This window comes from Macrobrachium rosenbergii, chromosome 16, assembly GCF_040412425.1.
Source record: "Macrobrachium rosenbergii isolate ZJJX-2024 chromosome 16, ASM4041242v1, whole genome shotgun sequence".
NCBI classification, from domain to species: Eukaryota; Metazoa; Arthropoda; class Malacostraca; order Decapoda; family Palaemonidae; genus Macrobrachium; species Macrobrachium rosenbergii.
Window position 1 is genome coordinate 12952656 of NC_089756.1, and position 16168 is coordinate 12968823.

The window sequence follows — 16168 nt, forward strand, 5'->3', positions numbered from 1 at the left end:
AAGACTGTATCCATATTGTAGCTCTGTATGTTTTGTATTGTAATTTGTACTCGTTCACTGCAATTATTGTTTATTGTTTCGACCTCAGGTCACAGTCAATTCCATTGTCTCTCGCGGCCCGGCGTCAGTCGGCCGCAATATAAGCTGCCTGGATCTGTAATAAAGTAGCAGTAACTTTTACCTGCTCGTTTCTTTGACACCTTACAGTAACACTAGGAGGGCGGAGTCTCACAACGTCACCGCTCCAAAACACGCTTTGATTGGTTCTAATATCCGAAAGGGTCTTTTTCCTTCCAGACTTCAGGTTGATGACCGAAACTCAATAAAACATCTAAAGGGGCCCATACACGTTCAAAAAAAGCGTCAAAATTTTGCATCAAAATTTTGATGCAAAATTTGAGTGTGTGTAGGACGTTTTGATGTCAAAAAAAGATTTGAAGCAAAATTTTGATTGATCAAATCCGTTTGATATTTTTTGACGAGTCGTAAAATTTTTGATGCGTGTGTGGGCTCCTGTCAAAATTTTGATCAAACTTTTTAGTTCGCAGGTGACTGACGAGGAGATAGGACCGCCATGTCTGTGAAGAAGGAGGCCGAAAAGAAATTTTTGATTGAAGTTTTAGGAGAATTCTGTCAGCAGTATTTTAAAAACGCTGACATTATCATAATCGAATTTACTTGCTAGGATAATTATCCAAGGATTCTCTCTCTCTCTCTCTCTCTCTCTCTCTCTCTTCCAAAAAAAAAAAAAAGGAACAGACAGTGGAAAATCATACAAGGATCCATTTCAACCAAGACAAAATCCACGCGGGATGGGCTTACATTACAGCTAAACCTGCGTTTCTTTTTTATTATTTTTTTTTTACTCTGTCTCCTGTTTTACACAAAAAATTAAACTATATAACTAACAAATACCTCAGGACAGCGCAAAAATGAGAAATATCCAACAACCAGATATAACTGGAATCATGAACCTTCCCTTACCCAAGCACTTATTATCAACCATAATTATTATTCGTTATAACCTTCCATATTATTCGTTATAACCTTTACGTTTCCGACATTTTCCTCTGCGTCAGAGCGTGGAATGTGAAAAACTTCTCTTGCAAAAGGTGAGCTGAATTTCTACAAAATGGCCTCTTCAACTAATAGCTATCGTTTCAATGAAACAAGGAATATTTCCACTTCATCTTTTCCTCTGTTCATGATGCTCACAATGCCAACACTAGCGCTATGGCCACTGATGCATCCATGTCGAAGATTTTGACGATACTGAATTTTGATGGGAAAAACGCCTAAACGTGTGTGGGCAATTATGCATCAAAATTTTGTATCAAAGTTACACGTCAAAATTTTGATGCAAAATTTTGACGCTTATTTTGAACGTGTATGGCCACCTAAGTCCTGCACCGTCGTTTTCATCAGTCTTAATCGAGGCCATCCTATGTTTTGCGTGGACATGTATCACGTCCAGTGATAGTGATGTGTTGGTATATATAGCATACTACAATTCTTCATTCTTACCTGCAAGGTAAATATGATGTATTTAGTATTTGAGGTTTGGTCCCATTCTCGTTACAGATGTCCGAGGATGAAGGGTAATAAAGCTATATATTTCAGCTCGTGTTTATTTGCTCTACTACATTTGGGAAGAAGGCGGTAAGAGGTGTATACAAAATACAAAAAGCTTATATAATAAAATCATAACAAGCATATGATCATCGGAGCTCGATACATAATAAGGAATTATATTCTACATACATGAGGTAGAATTTATAGGATTGAAGCCTGTGTGTCGGATTCGATACTAACTCAGTAATAATTGATTATATTTATACTGTAAGGCATTACGTAACATCTAGCTGTAGCTTTGAACTGAACGCGTCTACGGACAGCACAGACGTTAAAACATACAATACAGATGGAGCTGTATACGCTCACTCGTTTAGTCCTAATACAAGTAAGTTTGTTAGATTTTAGACAATTTTTAGTGTCTTAGTAAGCGACCCACACTCGGTCCAGTGTTCGGTCTTTGTGTATGGAATTACTTTCAGTTTGTCATTGGTAGCGAAGCCTACATTGTTAGATTTAAAGTAAAGCGCTGACTCCCTCGGTGCAATTCCTTTTTCTGTGATTTTGATTCGTGTATTTCTCAGTGACCACGTGGTCATCAGTTTGCTAGCCCAGCTATAGCCAGTGTTAAAGTAATGTTCATGCAAATTGATTGTATTTCTGGTAATTAACGTAAATGTGAATAGCTCGGGTATATTTTGTATTGCCATAGTTAATTTTTTGTAATAAATCTTGAAAATGCCCTCGTGTTTAGTATAGCTGCCACTGTTTGTAATGGTTCAGTGTCGGTGTCTTTGTTAGACTTTATATCAGGCCCAGAACATTGGGCAAGAGCCAGATTCACTGAGCTGCTGTGGAGAAATTTCTCGACAGTACCCTTACTAATTCTGTCTTTACACTCATTTCCCTGACTTGCAACTCTGCGCACCTTCAGTAGCCTACAGCCTTTAAGTTCTTGCAATACTTTCTTTGTGGTGACTTTGCTAGTGTGTTGGTGGGTTATAGGGCGGGAGAGGGCAATTACTTTCGATAGGTAGGCCTACAATGTCAGTTAGTAGTGGTCAGTGGGATGGGGAAAATGTCCCGAATGATGTTATATCTTGAGACCTTTATATTTAGATTGAAATTCTCCCCCTTATGGACATCAAGATGCTGGAGTATGTGAGATCCTCAGACTTTCTTGACGATGGCATCTGCTGTCACTGAGAAGTGCAAAGTGTGAACGACAGTGTGACATCTTTTCTCAAGGTTCATGCAAGGTGCTTCCCGAGTGGCTTTTTTCTTTTTCGTGCAGGGTTGCGTATGCCAGCCATCTTTCTTATTATGGTTGTGAGGAGTGAAATTCAGCTTCAGAAGACTTAGAGTACAGTTTTTTTTTTTCAGACGATTCTTTCGTCTATCGGCGGCACTAGAGAGGGAGAGTTGGTTAAGGGTTCATCTAGTGTTGAGGGTATTATAGCACTAGGAGGGAGGAAGTCTACGTCACATGATACCCCACAACCCTCGAGTTGATGGACAAGAATAATAATATCATCATCGTTGGCGATGATATTAGGAATATTAAACTACTGCCATTTGTCCTGATTCTCTTAGATGATTTTGAATCTTAGCTACAAAAAGGCGAATCCTTGAATAGTTTCTACAGAGAAACAATTCTCTCTCTCTCTCTCTCTCTCTCTCTCTCTCTCTCTCTCTCTCTCTCTCTCTCTCTCTCTCTCTCTCTCTCTCTCTCATGAGCAACAAGTCTTATTTCATTCACGTGGCTACTCCAACTTTTTAACTAGCCCCTTTTTAAGCAGGTGCGATTATGCATTTTTCATTGTCTGTTCATTATGAAAACTATCATTCTCTGAGAAAATTTGCAAGTATTAGGTTTATGGTACGCTATCCTAACTAAATTGTTCTATCACTTAAGCTGTGCAAGGAAGCATTTTCTAATATATTTAAATCTTACTTTTCTTGGTTTACGCGAGCAACGTATTTATTTGTCTCTGTTTACAATTCGACTTTTACATCATTGTTGTCAGATGAAACTGGAAACGATCAACATTCCAGAATGATCGCAACTCCACTCGTCTCTGCATACCAAAGAAATTGTTTTGGCAGTGAATGTCTGAATGTTTTTGTTTTTTTTTCCGCTTACTAAATATATAGACATAATAATAATTATTATTATTATTATCATTATGATTATTATTATTCAGATGAACCCTGTTCATATGAAACATACCCACAAGGGCCATTCACTTGAAATTCAAGCTTCCAAAGGGTATGGTGTTCATTAAACACCATAAAAGATTACAGGTAAACCCTTTCTCGTGGTCAGAGAGAAGTAAAAACGAGGCCGTAAGTGGTCAGAATAGAATAACAATTCTCTCTCTCTCTCTCTCTCTCTCTCTCTCTCTCTCTCTCTCTCTCCTGCATATACCGTAAGGGATCACTCCAGAATTTAGAGGTTATTGAACTCTGACTCAGGATTTTATCGATTCTGAACTTGTGCAGTTCTGCCAGAATGGAGGTTTTAGAAACATTGCAACAACTATAGTGGCATCTCCTTGCTGAACAGATATTTTTCTTGCTCTACCAAAGCTTCGGTCACTTGGAGCACGATCTACTGCAGATACTTATGATTTTATTTTTGCTTTAGGACAAATACAAGAAAATTGTCGTGAGAATTCTGCGCTGCTCAACATTATTACATTAATAAACCTCGTGAAAGCCTATGGCAGACTTTTCTTCTGATAAGGAAGAACGTGGTCTTCCACCTAAATTTTAAAATATTTCAGAATCATTCTCTGAGGGCATGAAAGTTATGGTATCGTCTTGTGGAAAGGATCAGACGAGCTTAAAGTCGTGCCTTGCAGATCTATGCTGACGCAAAACTTGTTAAACACATTGCTCGTACTTGTTAAATTGCAAATATGAAGATAATCAGGACCGACTCTATTTACAGTTTAGACCGGGTCGAGGATTGTTCAGTATCAGGAGGTCTTTTGATGACATTACAAAGTTGCTTAACCAATTATCAGTCATTCAAAATCTTAGGCCTCGCCGTGAGGTCTACAGGAACTGCTGTGAAACAGAAAGGAAGGCATGAAAAAAAATCCTTAGGATACACTGATATCATATCAGATACTGAAAATAATTGCAAGATCAACTGTATTGAAAATAACACTAGTATTAACCCGATGTCGTAATAACTTATATAAAAAAAATGCGAAAATGTACATTTGGAAATAAGTATCTACCACAATGTTATTAAAGGTATTAAAGATAATTATTTAGCCATGGTAGTATTATATATATATATATATATATATATATATATATATATATATATATATATATATATATATATATATATATATATATATATATATGTTACAGTCAACATGCGTAATCAGTCATTACGCGTAATGACTGAAATTTCAGTCATCACGCGTAATGCACTTAGGGACATTTGATCCCCCAGGAGCTAGTACTAAACACGGTGAAACAGTGAGTCACCTACACTGTTTCGCCGGGTTTAATACTAGCCCCTGGGGGTCAAATGTATTTCGCCGTGTTTAGTACTAGCTCCTGCGGGGATCAAATGTCCTAAGTGCATTACGCGTGATGACTGAAATTTCAGTCATTACGCGTAATGACTGTAACACACACACACACACACACACACACACACACATATATATATATATATATATATATATATATATATATATATATATATATATATATATATATAAAATGTGTGTGAATTTGTGCACCTTGTACTGTAGTTGCTTCGGCTGTCTTCAACTTCTTATTTTTAACGGAGAGACTTCAATGCACCCGTTGGCTGCTTATGCTGGACATTTCGTACCTTCCGTGGTACCTAAAAGGAAGAACGCCAGACCCAGTTTAAGCGATGGTAGTGTATATATAATGATATCATTACAGACTATGGTTATTCTGTGGGAAAAAAATATTGACTGAAGGAAAATAAAAAGAAATGAAGGAAATAATTGAAAAAAACTAATGTGGGTGACCAAATAGTCATTATTTTCAAGGAATAACATGAAGATAAGTTATATATATACGTTTTTCTCTTCTCAATTTTAGATTCATTTGAGAATTAGAAGAGATACTTTACAATTTGCAGTAAATAGTTAGTTACTTTCATTTCAGGTTGCCTGTTTTATCCGTTTGGTTAGAATTCACAAAGGGACGAAATGACCACCGTGCATACGTCATGTTGAATCTGACCTAAACAGGTTCCTGTGCCCCATTGTGAAGTAAATCTAATTAAAAGTGAGTATTTATTTGGCGTTTATCGTCTTCGGCTGACGGCATAAAATTCGGCAAATCAAGGTTTCCAGGAAATTTGTAAAAGTCTTCTTATGAAGGCTTAGGCCCCTACAACCCGGCAGGCCTATGGTATGCAGTAGGCTAGGCCTAGGTAATGCGTAGGCCTAGGCTACCCTTCCCTGAACAAAACTAGCTAAGTGTATTACAACGTACTGTGTAACTTGAATTTTCAAATCTTGATTCATGTAGGTGGAGTGTTTCGTAGAACCAGATTTTGGTAATGTAGCCCAGGCCTTGATGGAAAGCTGGGTCTAGCATTGCCTATGCCCAGTTTAGGCCATGGTCAGCAGAATAGCTGACGACTTCTTTTGTCTCCCAGTGATTATTTATGCCATAGGCTAAATTAAGGTAGACCTATAAATAGCTCCGCATGGGGATTACCATGGAAATTGACTTTTTCTATAGAATTTTGGGTGCTTATAAAGAATTTACCGTTATTTTTTGGTGGTCGACTGTAATTAACCTGTAGTTAACCTCAGAATTGATATATTACTGTGCGGTGCCCATCCTGGAATGGTATCGCACATGGGCAGTGTTATGGGGGAACTCCTGGTAAAAAAGGGAGTTTCCTTTTCCTGGGGGTCTGGGGGCCCCACCCCCCTGACTAAGCATAGTAACATGGCCTACTAGGTTGGGCTAGGTTAGGGTACATTAGGTTAGTATAGTTCCTTTTATAATAGGTTTCCTAAGGCAATCCCTTCTTGAACATATGGCTCCCTATGACTTGCACAGCACGGAACCATCCCTTAACAATAACATGACAGGCCGGTCTTTCTCCCAGCAATTTCCCCCACCCAAAACCCTTTGTTCCCAAAGGGTCCCCAACCATGTTGGATAGTTATGAGGTTGATAATAATTGACTGACAATAAACAACACCACATCCTTCATCAGTGCAGAGCTATTCTATAGTTTTCCCTCAAGTAATTTCTTGCTAGACAGATTGGTTATCTTAGGCTTATGTACTTTTTGAGTGCTGTGGTGTGTTTTAATGCAATTTTGATCTTGCCTTTATAGGTTAGTTAGTGCAAACCTCTAATTTTTGTTCCCCCACTGCTTTGTTTAGCAGTCATTGGGATCACAGCAGAAATCTAGGACACTGTGCAAGAGAAAACCAAAACAAGAACGGAAAGAATACAAAAATTGATAAAATTTTACTTTAAACTGAAATATTGTTTTCTTATATTGTAATGTGTGCTGTGAACATTTCTGATGTTTGTTTCTTTCGATGTAAAGCTTTATATAATACCAGCACTACTCCTGTGAGTCCCGTGTTTAGTACCAGCCCTATTGGAATGAAAGGTAAAATGTGAACTAAAGATGGTAAATAGCTCAGTAACAATAAATCTGCAATACATTTGAGCTTGAGTTTTGTATTAATCATGTTAAGGACACTTAAAATCACAGCATAAATACTCCAATACCCAAAAATCACTTGAGAAACTAGTTTAGAAATACACTGTTCATGTTTGCAATATGTAATAAATCACAAAAAAAGAAAAGAAAAGCAAATAGCATGAAAATGTAATACCAATTAAGACTGCACATATATGTCCCAGTCCAACCAAACTTGCCATAACATTGGGAACTGGGTCCTACCTTGGTTGTGATATCTGTATTCCCCATGATGAACTTATTACATAAAACATGGATTATATACTCCTAGGAGAATATTAATGGAAACGAAACTTACGCACTGCTTGTGCCCAAGAGTTCCATAGCTACTTCACAGAAATAGCCAAAGACATGCAAAAGGAAAAAGTGGGAACATTTACAATTCCTTCCCATATCAGCCAGTAAATATCTTGCCCAGTACTTTCCAAAGGTAAAAATTGCCACATTTATCAGCATCCTACAACCATTGGCACAATTGAATTCACTGTTAGCAAAGTTAATAAATTGTAATACAGTATTGCCTCTTTTACTGGTACAGTAAAGTCTCCCATGTTTTTCAAAAATACAGTACAACATTATGGAAGCTTACTTAAGAAATAGCCCTAGTTAGGCTTTGTTCATGTAGTCCCATGGTAGCTTATTGCTTACTGGAATGATCATGAAACCTGTATTTGCTCATTACATTTATGCCTATTTCATTAATGCTACATTATGTGGTGTTAGTAAGTAAGTATACCTTAGTTTTACCAGACCACTGAGCTGATTAACAGCTCTCCTAGGGCTGGCCCGAAGGATTAGACTTATTTTACGTGGCTAAGAACCATTTGGTTACTTAGCAACGGGACCTACAGCTTATTGTGGAATCCGAACCACATTATAGCGAGAAATGAATTTCTATCACCAGAAATACATTCCTCTAACTCTTCATCAGCCGGCCGCGGGAATTGAACTCCGGCCCATCGAATGACAGTCTGAAGCTCTACCGAGTCGGCCAACAGAGGGCTATGTGGTGTTAGTAGACTGTGGTAGTAGACTGGTAAGTAATCATATTGCAGTACACTCCCTGAACACCTTTTTTAGCCCTGGTCACTGACCAGCCCAAACTATATCCCCATAATTTTACCCACCAAGTGGGTAATTAACTGTCAGCGTTACCAATGCTGCATGAAAAATCATGTCAGATGAGTTACCAGAAGTACCGTTGACAACGCTGCTGCAAATATCGGCCAGCAGAGGCCAACATCCCCAATTGTTCTTCATTTGCCGTGCTGTGTGGGTGCGTCCCACATCAGGCGAAATTTTGGCCATTTAGCCCGACCCCCATTTAATGAATTTGGACATCAGATTACGATTTTGGACTGTTTTCAACTCCTTTTCTCCTGGATTTATACTTTATTGACTGGATTTCGAACTTCTCTCCCGGTTTTAACTTTGGATTGGTACTTTGGACTCGATTGGACAAATCAGACAAGAAGACGTCGCCGTCTGCTAGCGCCGTTGCTTCCACTTCGTCTACAGTGTCGACGACCGATCCTTCTACTGCTGGAGATGCTGCTGCTCATCGGTCCTGCGCATGCTGCAAACGTAGGATGAGTACTCTCAAATACAATCGACATTCTGTTTGTATTTCATATAGGAAGGTTCAGTGTAGTATCAGTCAGAGATGTGACGAGCACTGGTCTTGGTCAGTAGGTCAAATGGAGGATTATTTGAAACACAGAAAATTCTTTGCCTCGAAGAGGGTTACAATCAGTAGATAAAGAAGGTTATTCTCTTAGTCCGTGTGTAGCAGCTAACTCTATTATCTAGGGTGCGTTCATTTAGCTGAGGTGGTATTCTCTTAGTGTGAAGTTTTCTCAGGTTAACCAGATAGAGGAATTCCTTTTAGTCTTTAGAATCTTAGGCAGCAGTAATAGTATAATCATATGAATTTAGGTTTGCAGTAGTACATTTCTAAGTATCTTAGTCTTTGATAATTTCCTTATGAGAGTCCAAGGGGTTAGTCTTTGATAATTTCCCTGTGAGAGTCCAAGGGGGTTCTCTAGTAGGCTAGGCTCTTTCGTCGGCGCTGAGATACTTCTTCGTTCGTCGATTGTCGGGCCTTATCCAGAGGATCAGCAGCTTGGCACACTGCTTCATTCCCCTCCATACATGAGAGGTTCTGAATAGCCACATGGGAGGTTCACTGTGCTCCTCTGTACATGAGAGGCTCTGAATAGCCTACATGGGCGGTTCATCATACTCCTTCATACATGAGAGGTTCTGAAAAGCCACATGGGAGGTTGACAGACCGAGACAGTACTGACCTGACTGATGATCAAAGTACTCTCCAGCATGCCTCTTCACCGAAAGCATTGATTGATATGGTGAGTGTATGACTAAACAGATATCCTATGCAGAGCAGATTAGTGAGCTACCATCTCTGCGGTTGTAAAAAGGGGGTCTCCCTCCAGCTTGTCTCTTCACCGAAAGCATTGATTGATATGGTGACGTACATTTACACATACATTTACACATAGCAAGTTGATAATGAGTTACCTGCTTATTCCTTGTGGACAGGTCTGGCTGAATTAGATTGATCCCACCTCCATTAAAATTTTGTTAATTGGGCTAATTCAGGTGTTCAGGGAGTGTATTGCAATATGAAGTTTTCATAATAAAACTAATATTGTAATACTTACCTAAACACCTGAATGATTCCCACCCTCCTCCCCACTTCAATTTTGATAGTGAGTGACTCAGTTGGGGATGCCGGCCTCTGTCGGCTGGCATTTGCAGTAGCGTTGTCAACGTTGTCAGGTAACTCTTTTGACAAGATTTTTCCTTTGTGGGTAAAATTATGGGGGATATAGTTCAGGCTGGTCAGTGTCCAGGTCTAATTCAGGTGTTCAGGTAATTATTACAATATTAGTTTTATTATGAAAACTTCATTTTTGGCTTGATGTTAGTTATAGTTTGAAAGAAATAGGTTGAACTGGCTTTTGTTCCTACACAAATACAAACCCTTGGTCCTTTACTTATATCGGGTTACTTTCGGCGAAAGCTGAACTGGCTGCTGAAGACTTAACAAGTCGGTGTGGTAGTATAACTACCGGCCAGGTAGTTAGGTGGTAGCGGTGGGGAACCCACGCTACCCTCTGCCCGGCGTCACCATTCACTTTACCTCCTGGCCTTGTCTGATGCAGACGTGTTTTCTTGGTTCTCTGCTTTGACCTTCCTGGAAGCTAAAGCTGCGCCTTTTCTTGGTGTGTTTGTTCCTGTTTTGTTTTTTGCTTAAGTTTAATTGTGCATGTCTGTGATGATGGATTAGTTAGCACAAAGCCATGACTCTGGTAAGCCTGTGCGCCGGGTGTGTCCTGGTAAGGATAAAAAATGTGGCGCCTTCCGCTGTAGCGCGGACTCAAACCCTCACTCCCTTTGCTTAAAGTGTAGGAAAGGGAGTAAGGACCTTTCTGATTGTACTGTAGGCAAACCTTGTGAGGAGTTTGGGCTTTGGTCCCCCAAGCAGTGGGATAGGTATTCTCGGAGACCTAGATACAAGCGTAAGGAGACCAAGGCGTCAGAGGTGCTGTCTTCGGCTCCTTCGACTCCGTCGGTTGCGAATCCTTCGCAGTCGTATCTAAGCCCCGAAGGCCTTCCCTTGCTGCCAATTCTTGGTTATGAGTCTGTCTCGCTGTCCCCTGTGTCTGCATCCGCAGTCATCGAGGAGGCGAGATCGGTGGACCTAGGCTACACTCCTCTTAGTTCTCCCCCTCACCCAGAGTCGCTGATCCCTGGGTTGGGGGGGCCCCCTACCCCTCTTTGTCTTCTGCAGGGTTGGCATCTGTGCCTGGTCTGAGTCAGGCGTGGGAGTCGCTCGGGATGGTTGGTACGCCTGATCTGCCATTGCTCCTCGCACACATCAACAGTGCTGCGCGAGAGGGGGTACTCCTCCCACTACCCACACGGTCGATGCTCTAACCACCACTACCGTCACTGCTGTGCTGCCAGGGAGTGTGATGACCACCGTCAGAATGCACCATGCATATGGTGTGGTCCCTACTCCAGCTGCCTTCGTGTCGATGGTGGCTGGGTCAGTCTGCTCGGTCACCCTGCCCCCGCCTGGCTACGCTCCCATGCCTCCCATCACGCTTCCACCGTTGCCTGTGCCGGTCATACAGACGTTCCTTACGTCATTGCCTGCGTCTGCCTCTGTGATGCCTACTACCACCTTCTGGCATGAGTCCCCAGCCAGTCATCGCGCTCTTGTGTCATCTGCTGTTGCTGCCCCCGCCCCCGTCGACCCCTGTTCTGTCTTCGGTAGGCTGGGGGATGCTGTGTTATCGCTGATCAAGAAGAAGAAGCTCGCACGCCAGCCGTCTACGTCTTCGTCTTCTACTTCATCGTCGTCGTCCTCATCCTCGTCTTCTTCTGCCTCTTCACCCCCCTCTTCTACAACCGGTCAGTCTAAGAAGGGGAGGGTGGATCCTCCCCCCCCTAAGAAGACTCCCTCTTCTAAAGGGGCACAGTCCTCCTCTTGGGGGAAGACCGCTGGATCTCTCACTGGGAAGGCTACCTTGGTACCCTCCTCAGGCAGTTCAGGGGCTTCGTCCTCTCGAAATGATTCCGTTTCGGCACCTCGTAAGTGAGTGTCGCCGAAGGCACGGTTGCCTGAGGGAGACCATGCGGCCTCAAGCCGCTCCTCTCCTGTAGCGAGCTCGGGCACAGAACGGGAGAAGGGGAAAAGTGTTCTGGCTTCTCCTCCACTTAAACCGTCATCCTCATCCAAGTCGGACAAAGGATCGTTGGAGAAGGTGTCCATGGACGTCTCTGCTGCGAAGGCGTCGGGAGGAACCAAGAAGAGGTCCCTGCAGCCCTCTTCGACCACTTCGGCATCGAAGAAGGCTGGGACACGTTCAGATGTTAGGGACAGCGGTCTCCAATCGGCAGTCCGAGCCCCTGTGTTGGTCTCCTCTACACGCTCCAGTGCGGAGGACCGTCCAGCGTTGGAGCATGGATCAGCTGTGAGGAGGCCGTCCCCTGATCGTCAAGACGGTCGCTCACCCAGTCGAGTAAGTCCGTCTAGGCCCTCTCGCGACGCTCCACCGCGGGTTGGAGATCGTGAGGGGTCCGTGGCTTCCACTGGTTACACCAGTGGACATGACGGTAGTGTTCGCTCTGCCTCTCGCACCCCCTCAACTTCCTTGGGATTCTCCGGGAGGAGACGGGGTCGGTAGGATTGCTGGAGTTGAGGCTCTTGTGCAGTTAGCATCAGAGGTGTCCAGTCCTTCCTCACTCCAACCGAGTGAGAGGTTGTACGCCTCTGTTGTCAGGGGCAGAGATACGGGGTCTGTCTCGGGCTCTCCTGCGGGAGGGGCCTTTCTGGAAGACCGTCTCTTGGAAGGTCCTCTGCCAAGAGATCCGGACACTCCAGAAATGCAGAGAGCATTTGTTGAGGTCGTTGCGCTGATTCGTCAGCACAACAGTCTGGAGGAACCACTTCCAACTCCCTTGGAAGAATGGTCGTCCAGGTTGGAGGAGTTTTATGCTTCCAAGAAGGAACCGAAACCCTCCCTTGGACTACCATGGCCACCCTTGGCGGGCAGCGTCCTCAAGCAGGTGAACGACTTGGTCTCCGGACCAACGTCTTCGCTTCGCTCAACTCGGTCCACCAAGCTCTTACCTCCACCTCTACCGAGACAGAAGAAGTACTACGTGCCTTCGGAGGGAGCACTGCAGCAGACGGTAGTGGAACTGGGCCTAGCTCATCTATCTCCTGGTACCACTTCAGCTCAACTAACTGGGGAGCCTGCGCTCCTCACGCAAGCTGAGCTGAACGCCTTGGAGGGGACAGCCCTGTCTACTCTCCAGGCAATCTCCTGGCTCGACAACTGGGCCTTCGCGTTGTCGAGGATCGCATCTTCATCTGGCTCTCAGAACGAAGACCCGACCTTCAGGAGTCTTTGCCAGTCGGGTGGAAAGGCCATCTCTTTTATAGCCCACCAGACGGCAAACCTGGTACTGAAGAGACGGGACGCGGTGTTGTCCCGGATCTACAGATCAGTGGGGGCCGAAGCTGCAGTCTCCCCGCGCAACGGACCAATTCTGGACACCACCTCCCTCTTCCCCAGAGGAGAGGTGGATGCTGTGGTGGATGGACAAGAGGAAGGCTGACGAACGCGACCGTCTTGTCCACCAGGCAGTGACGAAAGGTGTTGCGCAGCCTTCTCATCCTGCGACCCGGACCATGAGCCAGGCTAGCACCTCAGCTCCGAAGAAGTCTGGTGCTTCGACGGGCGCTCGAGGAAAAGTCCAGACCTCTTCTTCTCCGCCACGGGAGGAACCGCAGGGTCCTTTTCGCCAACCTCTCCCCCCCCCAAGAGGAAAGGTAAGGCAAAGAAGAAGAGGGGAGGAGTTCACTAGGGACAGCGAGCCCCCTCAGATGATGCCGTCGGTGGGGGGGTGCCTATCATGCCACTGGGCAACTTGGCATTGATACAGAGCGGAGACCTGGGTACTGAATGTCCTTTGGGAGGGATATTCTCTACCCTTCGAGTCACTGCCTCCCCTCACCGACATACTGGTCCAGTTCCCCTCTTACCTTCAAGACCCCCAGAGGAGAGAGGCCCTACTTCGGGAGGTTGAAACTATGTTGAGCAAGGGAGCCATCAAAGTCGTCGAGGGTCGATCTCCGGGCTTCTACAGCAGGATCTTTCTAGTGGAGAAAGCTTCCGGCGGGTGGAGGCCAGTAATCGACCTCTCCCCCCTGAATCGTTTCGTTCGCCAGGCTTGGTTCAAGATGGAGATGGTACACACGGTACTGTCAGCCATCAGGGAGGACGACTTCATGCTGATGGTGTATTTGATGGACGCATACTTCCAGGTACCGGTTCATCCATCCTCTCGTCGGTACCTTCGCTTTGTCCTCGGAGGAGTGGTCTACAAATTCAGGGTACTATGTTTTGGGCTGTCGACCACTCCACAGGTGTTCACGCGAGTTTTCACCCTGGTGTAGTTTGGGCCCAATCACACGGGATACGTCTTCTGAGGTATCTCGACAATTGGTTAGTCCTGGCAAGCTCACGCTTGCAGTTGCTACAGGACAGAGTTCGCCTCCTCGAGTTGTGTCGTGAGCTAGGTATCGTGATCAACTTCGGGAAGTCGGATCTCATTCCCAAACAGAGGACCCAGTATCTGGGCATGCTGATCGATACGGCAGCAGGCAGTCTTTCCCTCAAAGGCTCGGATCAGCATGTTCAGGAAGGTGGCAAGGCAATTCCTGTCGGGGCAGGAACAGCCAGCTCAACAGTGGCAAGTTGTGATTGGTCACCTGTCGTCATTGGAGAAGCTCGTACCGCACTGTCGGCTCCACCTTCGGTCTCTCCAGTGGAGACTTAGGGACTTCTGGGATCAGTCTCGGGAGCCCCAGTTGGTTCTCGTACCCATCTCTCAGGAGGTGAGGGATGATCTCGACTGGTGGTTGGTCGACAGGAACCTCTGCATCGGGACACACCTGTCCTCTAAACCTCTGGACATGCTACTCTTCACGGACGCATCGAAGGAGGGCTGGGGTGCACACCTGGAGGAGTTGCTGACTTCAGGTGTGTGGGACCATCACGACAGGTGCCTTCACATCAACGTCCTGGAGATGAGGGCAGCTTTCTTAGCCCCTCAGTATTTCCAGGACCGTTTGATGGGACACTCAGTGGTGTTGATGAGTGACAACACGACTGTAGTGGCATACGTCAACAAGCAAGGGGGACTTGTCTCCCGAGCTCTTCACACGTCGACGGTGCAGGTGCACAGGTGGGTAGTAGCACACTCTGTGGAGCTGTCAGCCAGATACATCCCAAGCAAGAGGAACGTTCTGGCGGACACGCTCAGCCGTCGGGATCAGGTGGTGGGATCCGAGTGGTCCCATCACCAGAGCGTGGCGGACAGGCTCTTCATCCTGTGGGGGCATCCAGTAGTGGATCTGTTCGCCACCCGGTACAACAGGAAGCTTCCAACCATTTTCTCCGTCGTATCAGACCCATGGGCAGCTGCAGAAGACACCTTCCAACACTCGTGGGACAACCTCGAGGTGCATGCCTTCCCCCCGTTCTGTTTGATTCATCCAGTTCTCAGTCGAGTCCTGGTGTCAACGAATCTACAAATGATCCTGGTGGCTCCCAGGAGTCCCGAGGCAGCTTGGTATCCGAACCTGCTGGCTCTGCTTTCCGAGACTCCGAGAGCTTCCCCTCTGGCACAACCTTCTACGTCAGCCGCATGTAGAACGGTACCACCAGGCCATGGCCTCCCTGTCACTTCTCGCCTGGAAGTTATCCACCATCTCTTGCGAGTGAGAGGCTTTGCTCGCCGAGCAGCGACAGAGATAGCAGGATACCTCAGGAAGTCTTCTGCAGCGGTTTACCAGGGAAAGTGGGCCGTCTTCTGTGGTTGGTGTCATAGACGGGGTTATTCTCCGGTCAGAGCCTCTCTTCAGCAGGTAGCGGACTTTCTCGTCTATCTTTGTCGAGAGAAGCTCCTATCAGTTTCAGTGGTAAAGGGATACAGAGCTGCTTTAGCACTGGTCTGGAAGTTGAAAGGCATCGATGTCTTGTCCTCCCTGGAGCTTCGAACGGTCTTGCCCTCCCAGGGAACTCAATCAGGCCTCCTGAGTGGGATGTCTCTCGTTTTGTGGAGCCTGACTCGTGCCCCACACGAGCCACTACGAGAAGCCACGGCTCTTAAGACCATCTTCTTGCTTGTCCTGGCATCGGCGAAAAGGATTAGTGAACTACAGGGACTTTCTTTTGCAGTTAAACACTCAAGGGGATGGGCATCGGTGACACTTGAGTTCGTCCCAGAGTTCGTAGTGAAGACATGGAATCCAGC

General features: G+C 45.1%; 1 protein-coding gene across 2 annotated transcripts in view; it reads left to right on the forward strand.

Annotated features, from left to right (window-relative positions):
- Positions 1-5385: 5385 nt before the first annotated feature.
- The window catches only part of LOC136847094 (synaptic vesicle 2-related protein), a 136190-nt gene continuing 125407 nt past the window's right edge, over positions 5386-16168 (forward strand). The window contains exons 1-2 of one of the 2 annotated variants that reach the window (XM_067118397.1): positions 5386-5482; positions 5740-5862. Coding sequence is in view for 1 of the 2 variants with exons in the window: in XM_067118396.1 (XP_066974497.1) it covers positions 8886-8896 (11 nt within the window). In the remaining variant the exon portion in view is untranslated. Of the gene's footprint in view, positions 5483-5739; positions 5863-8870; positions 8897-16168 lie in introns of those variants that run through there. The other variant, XM_067118396.1, reaches the window with a different exon arrangement.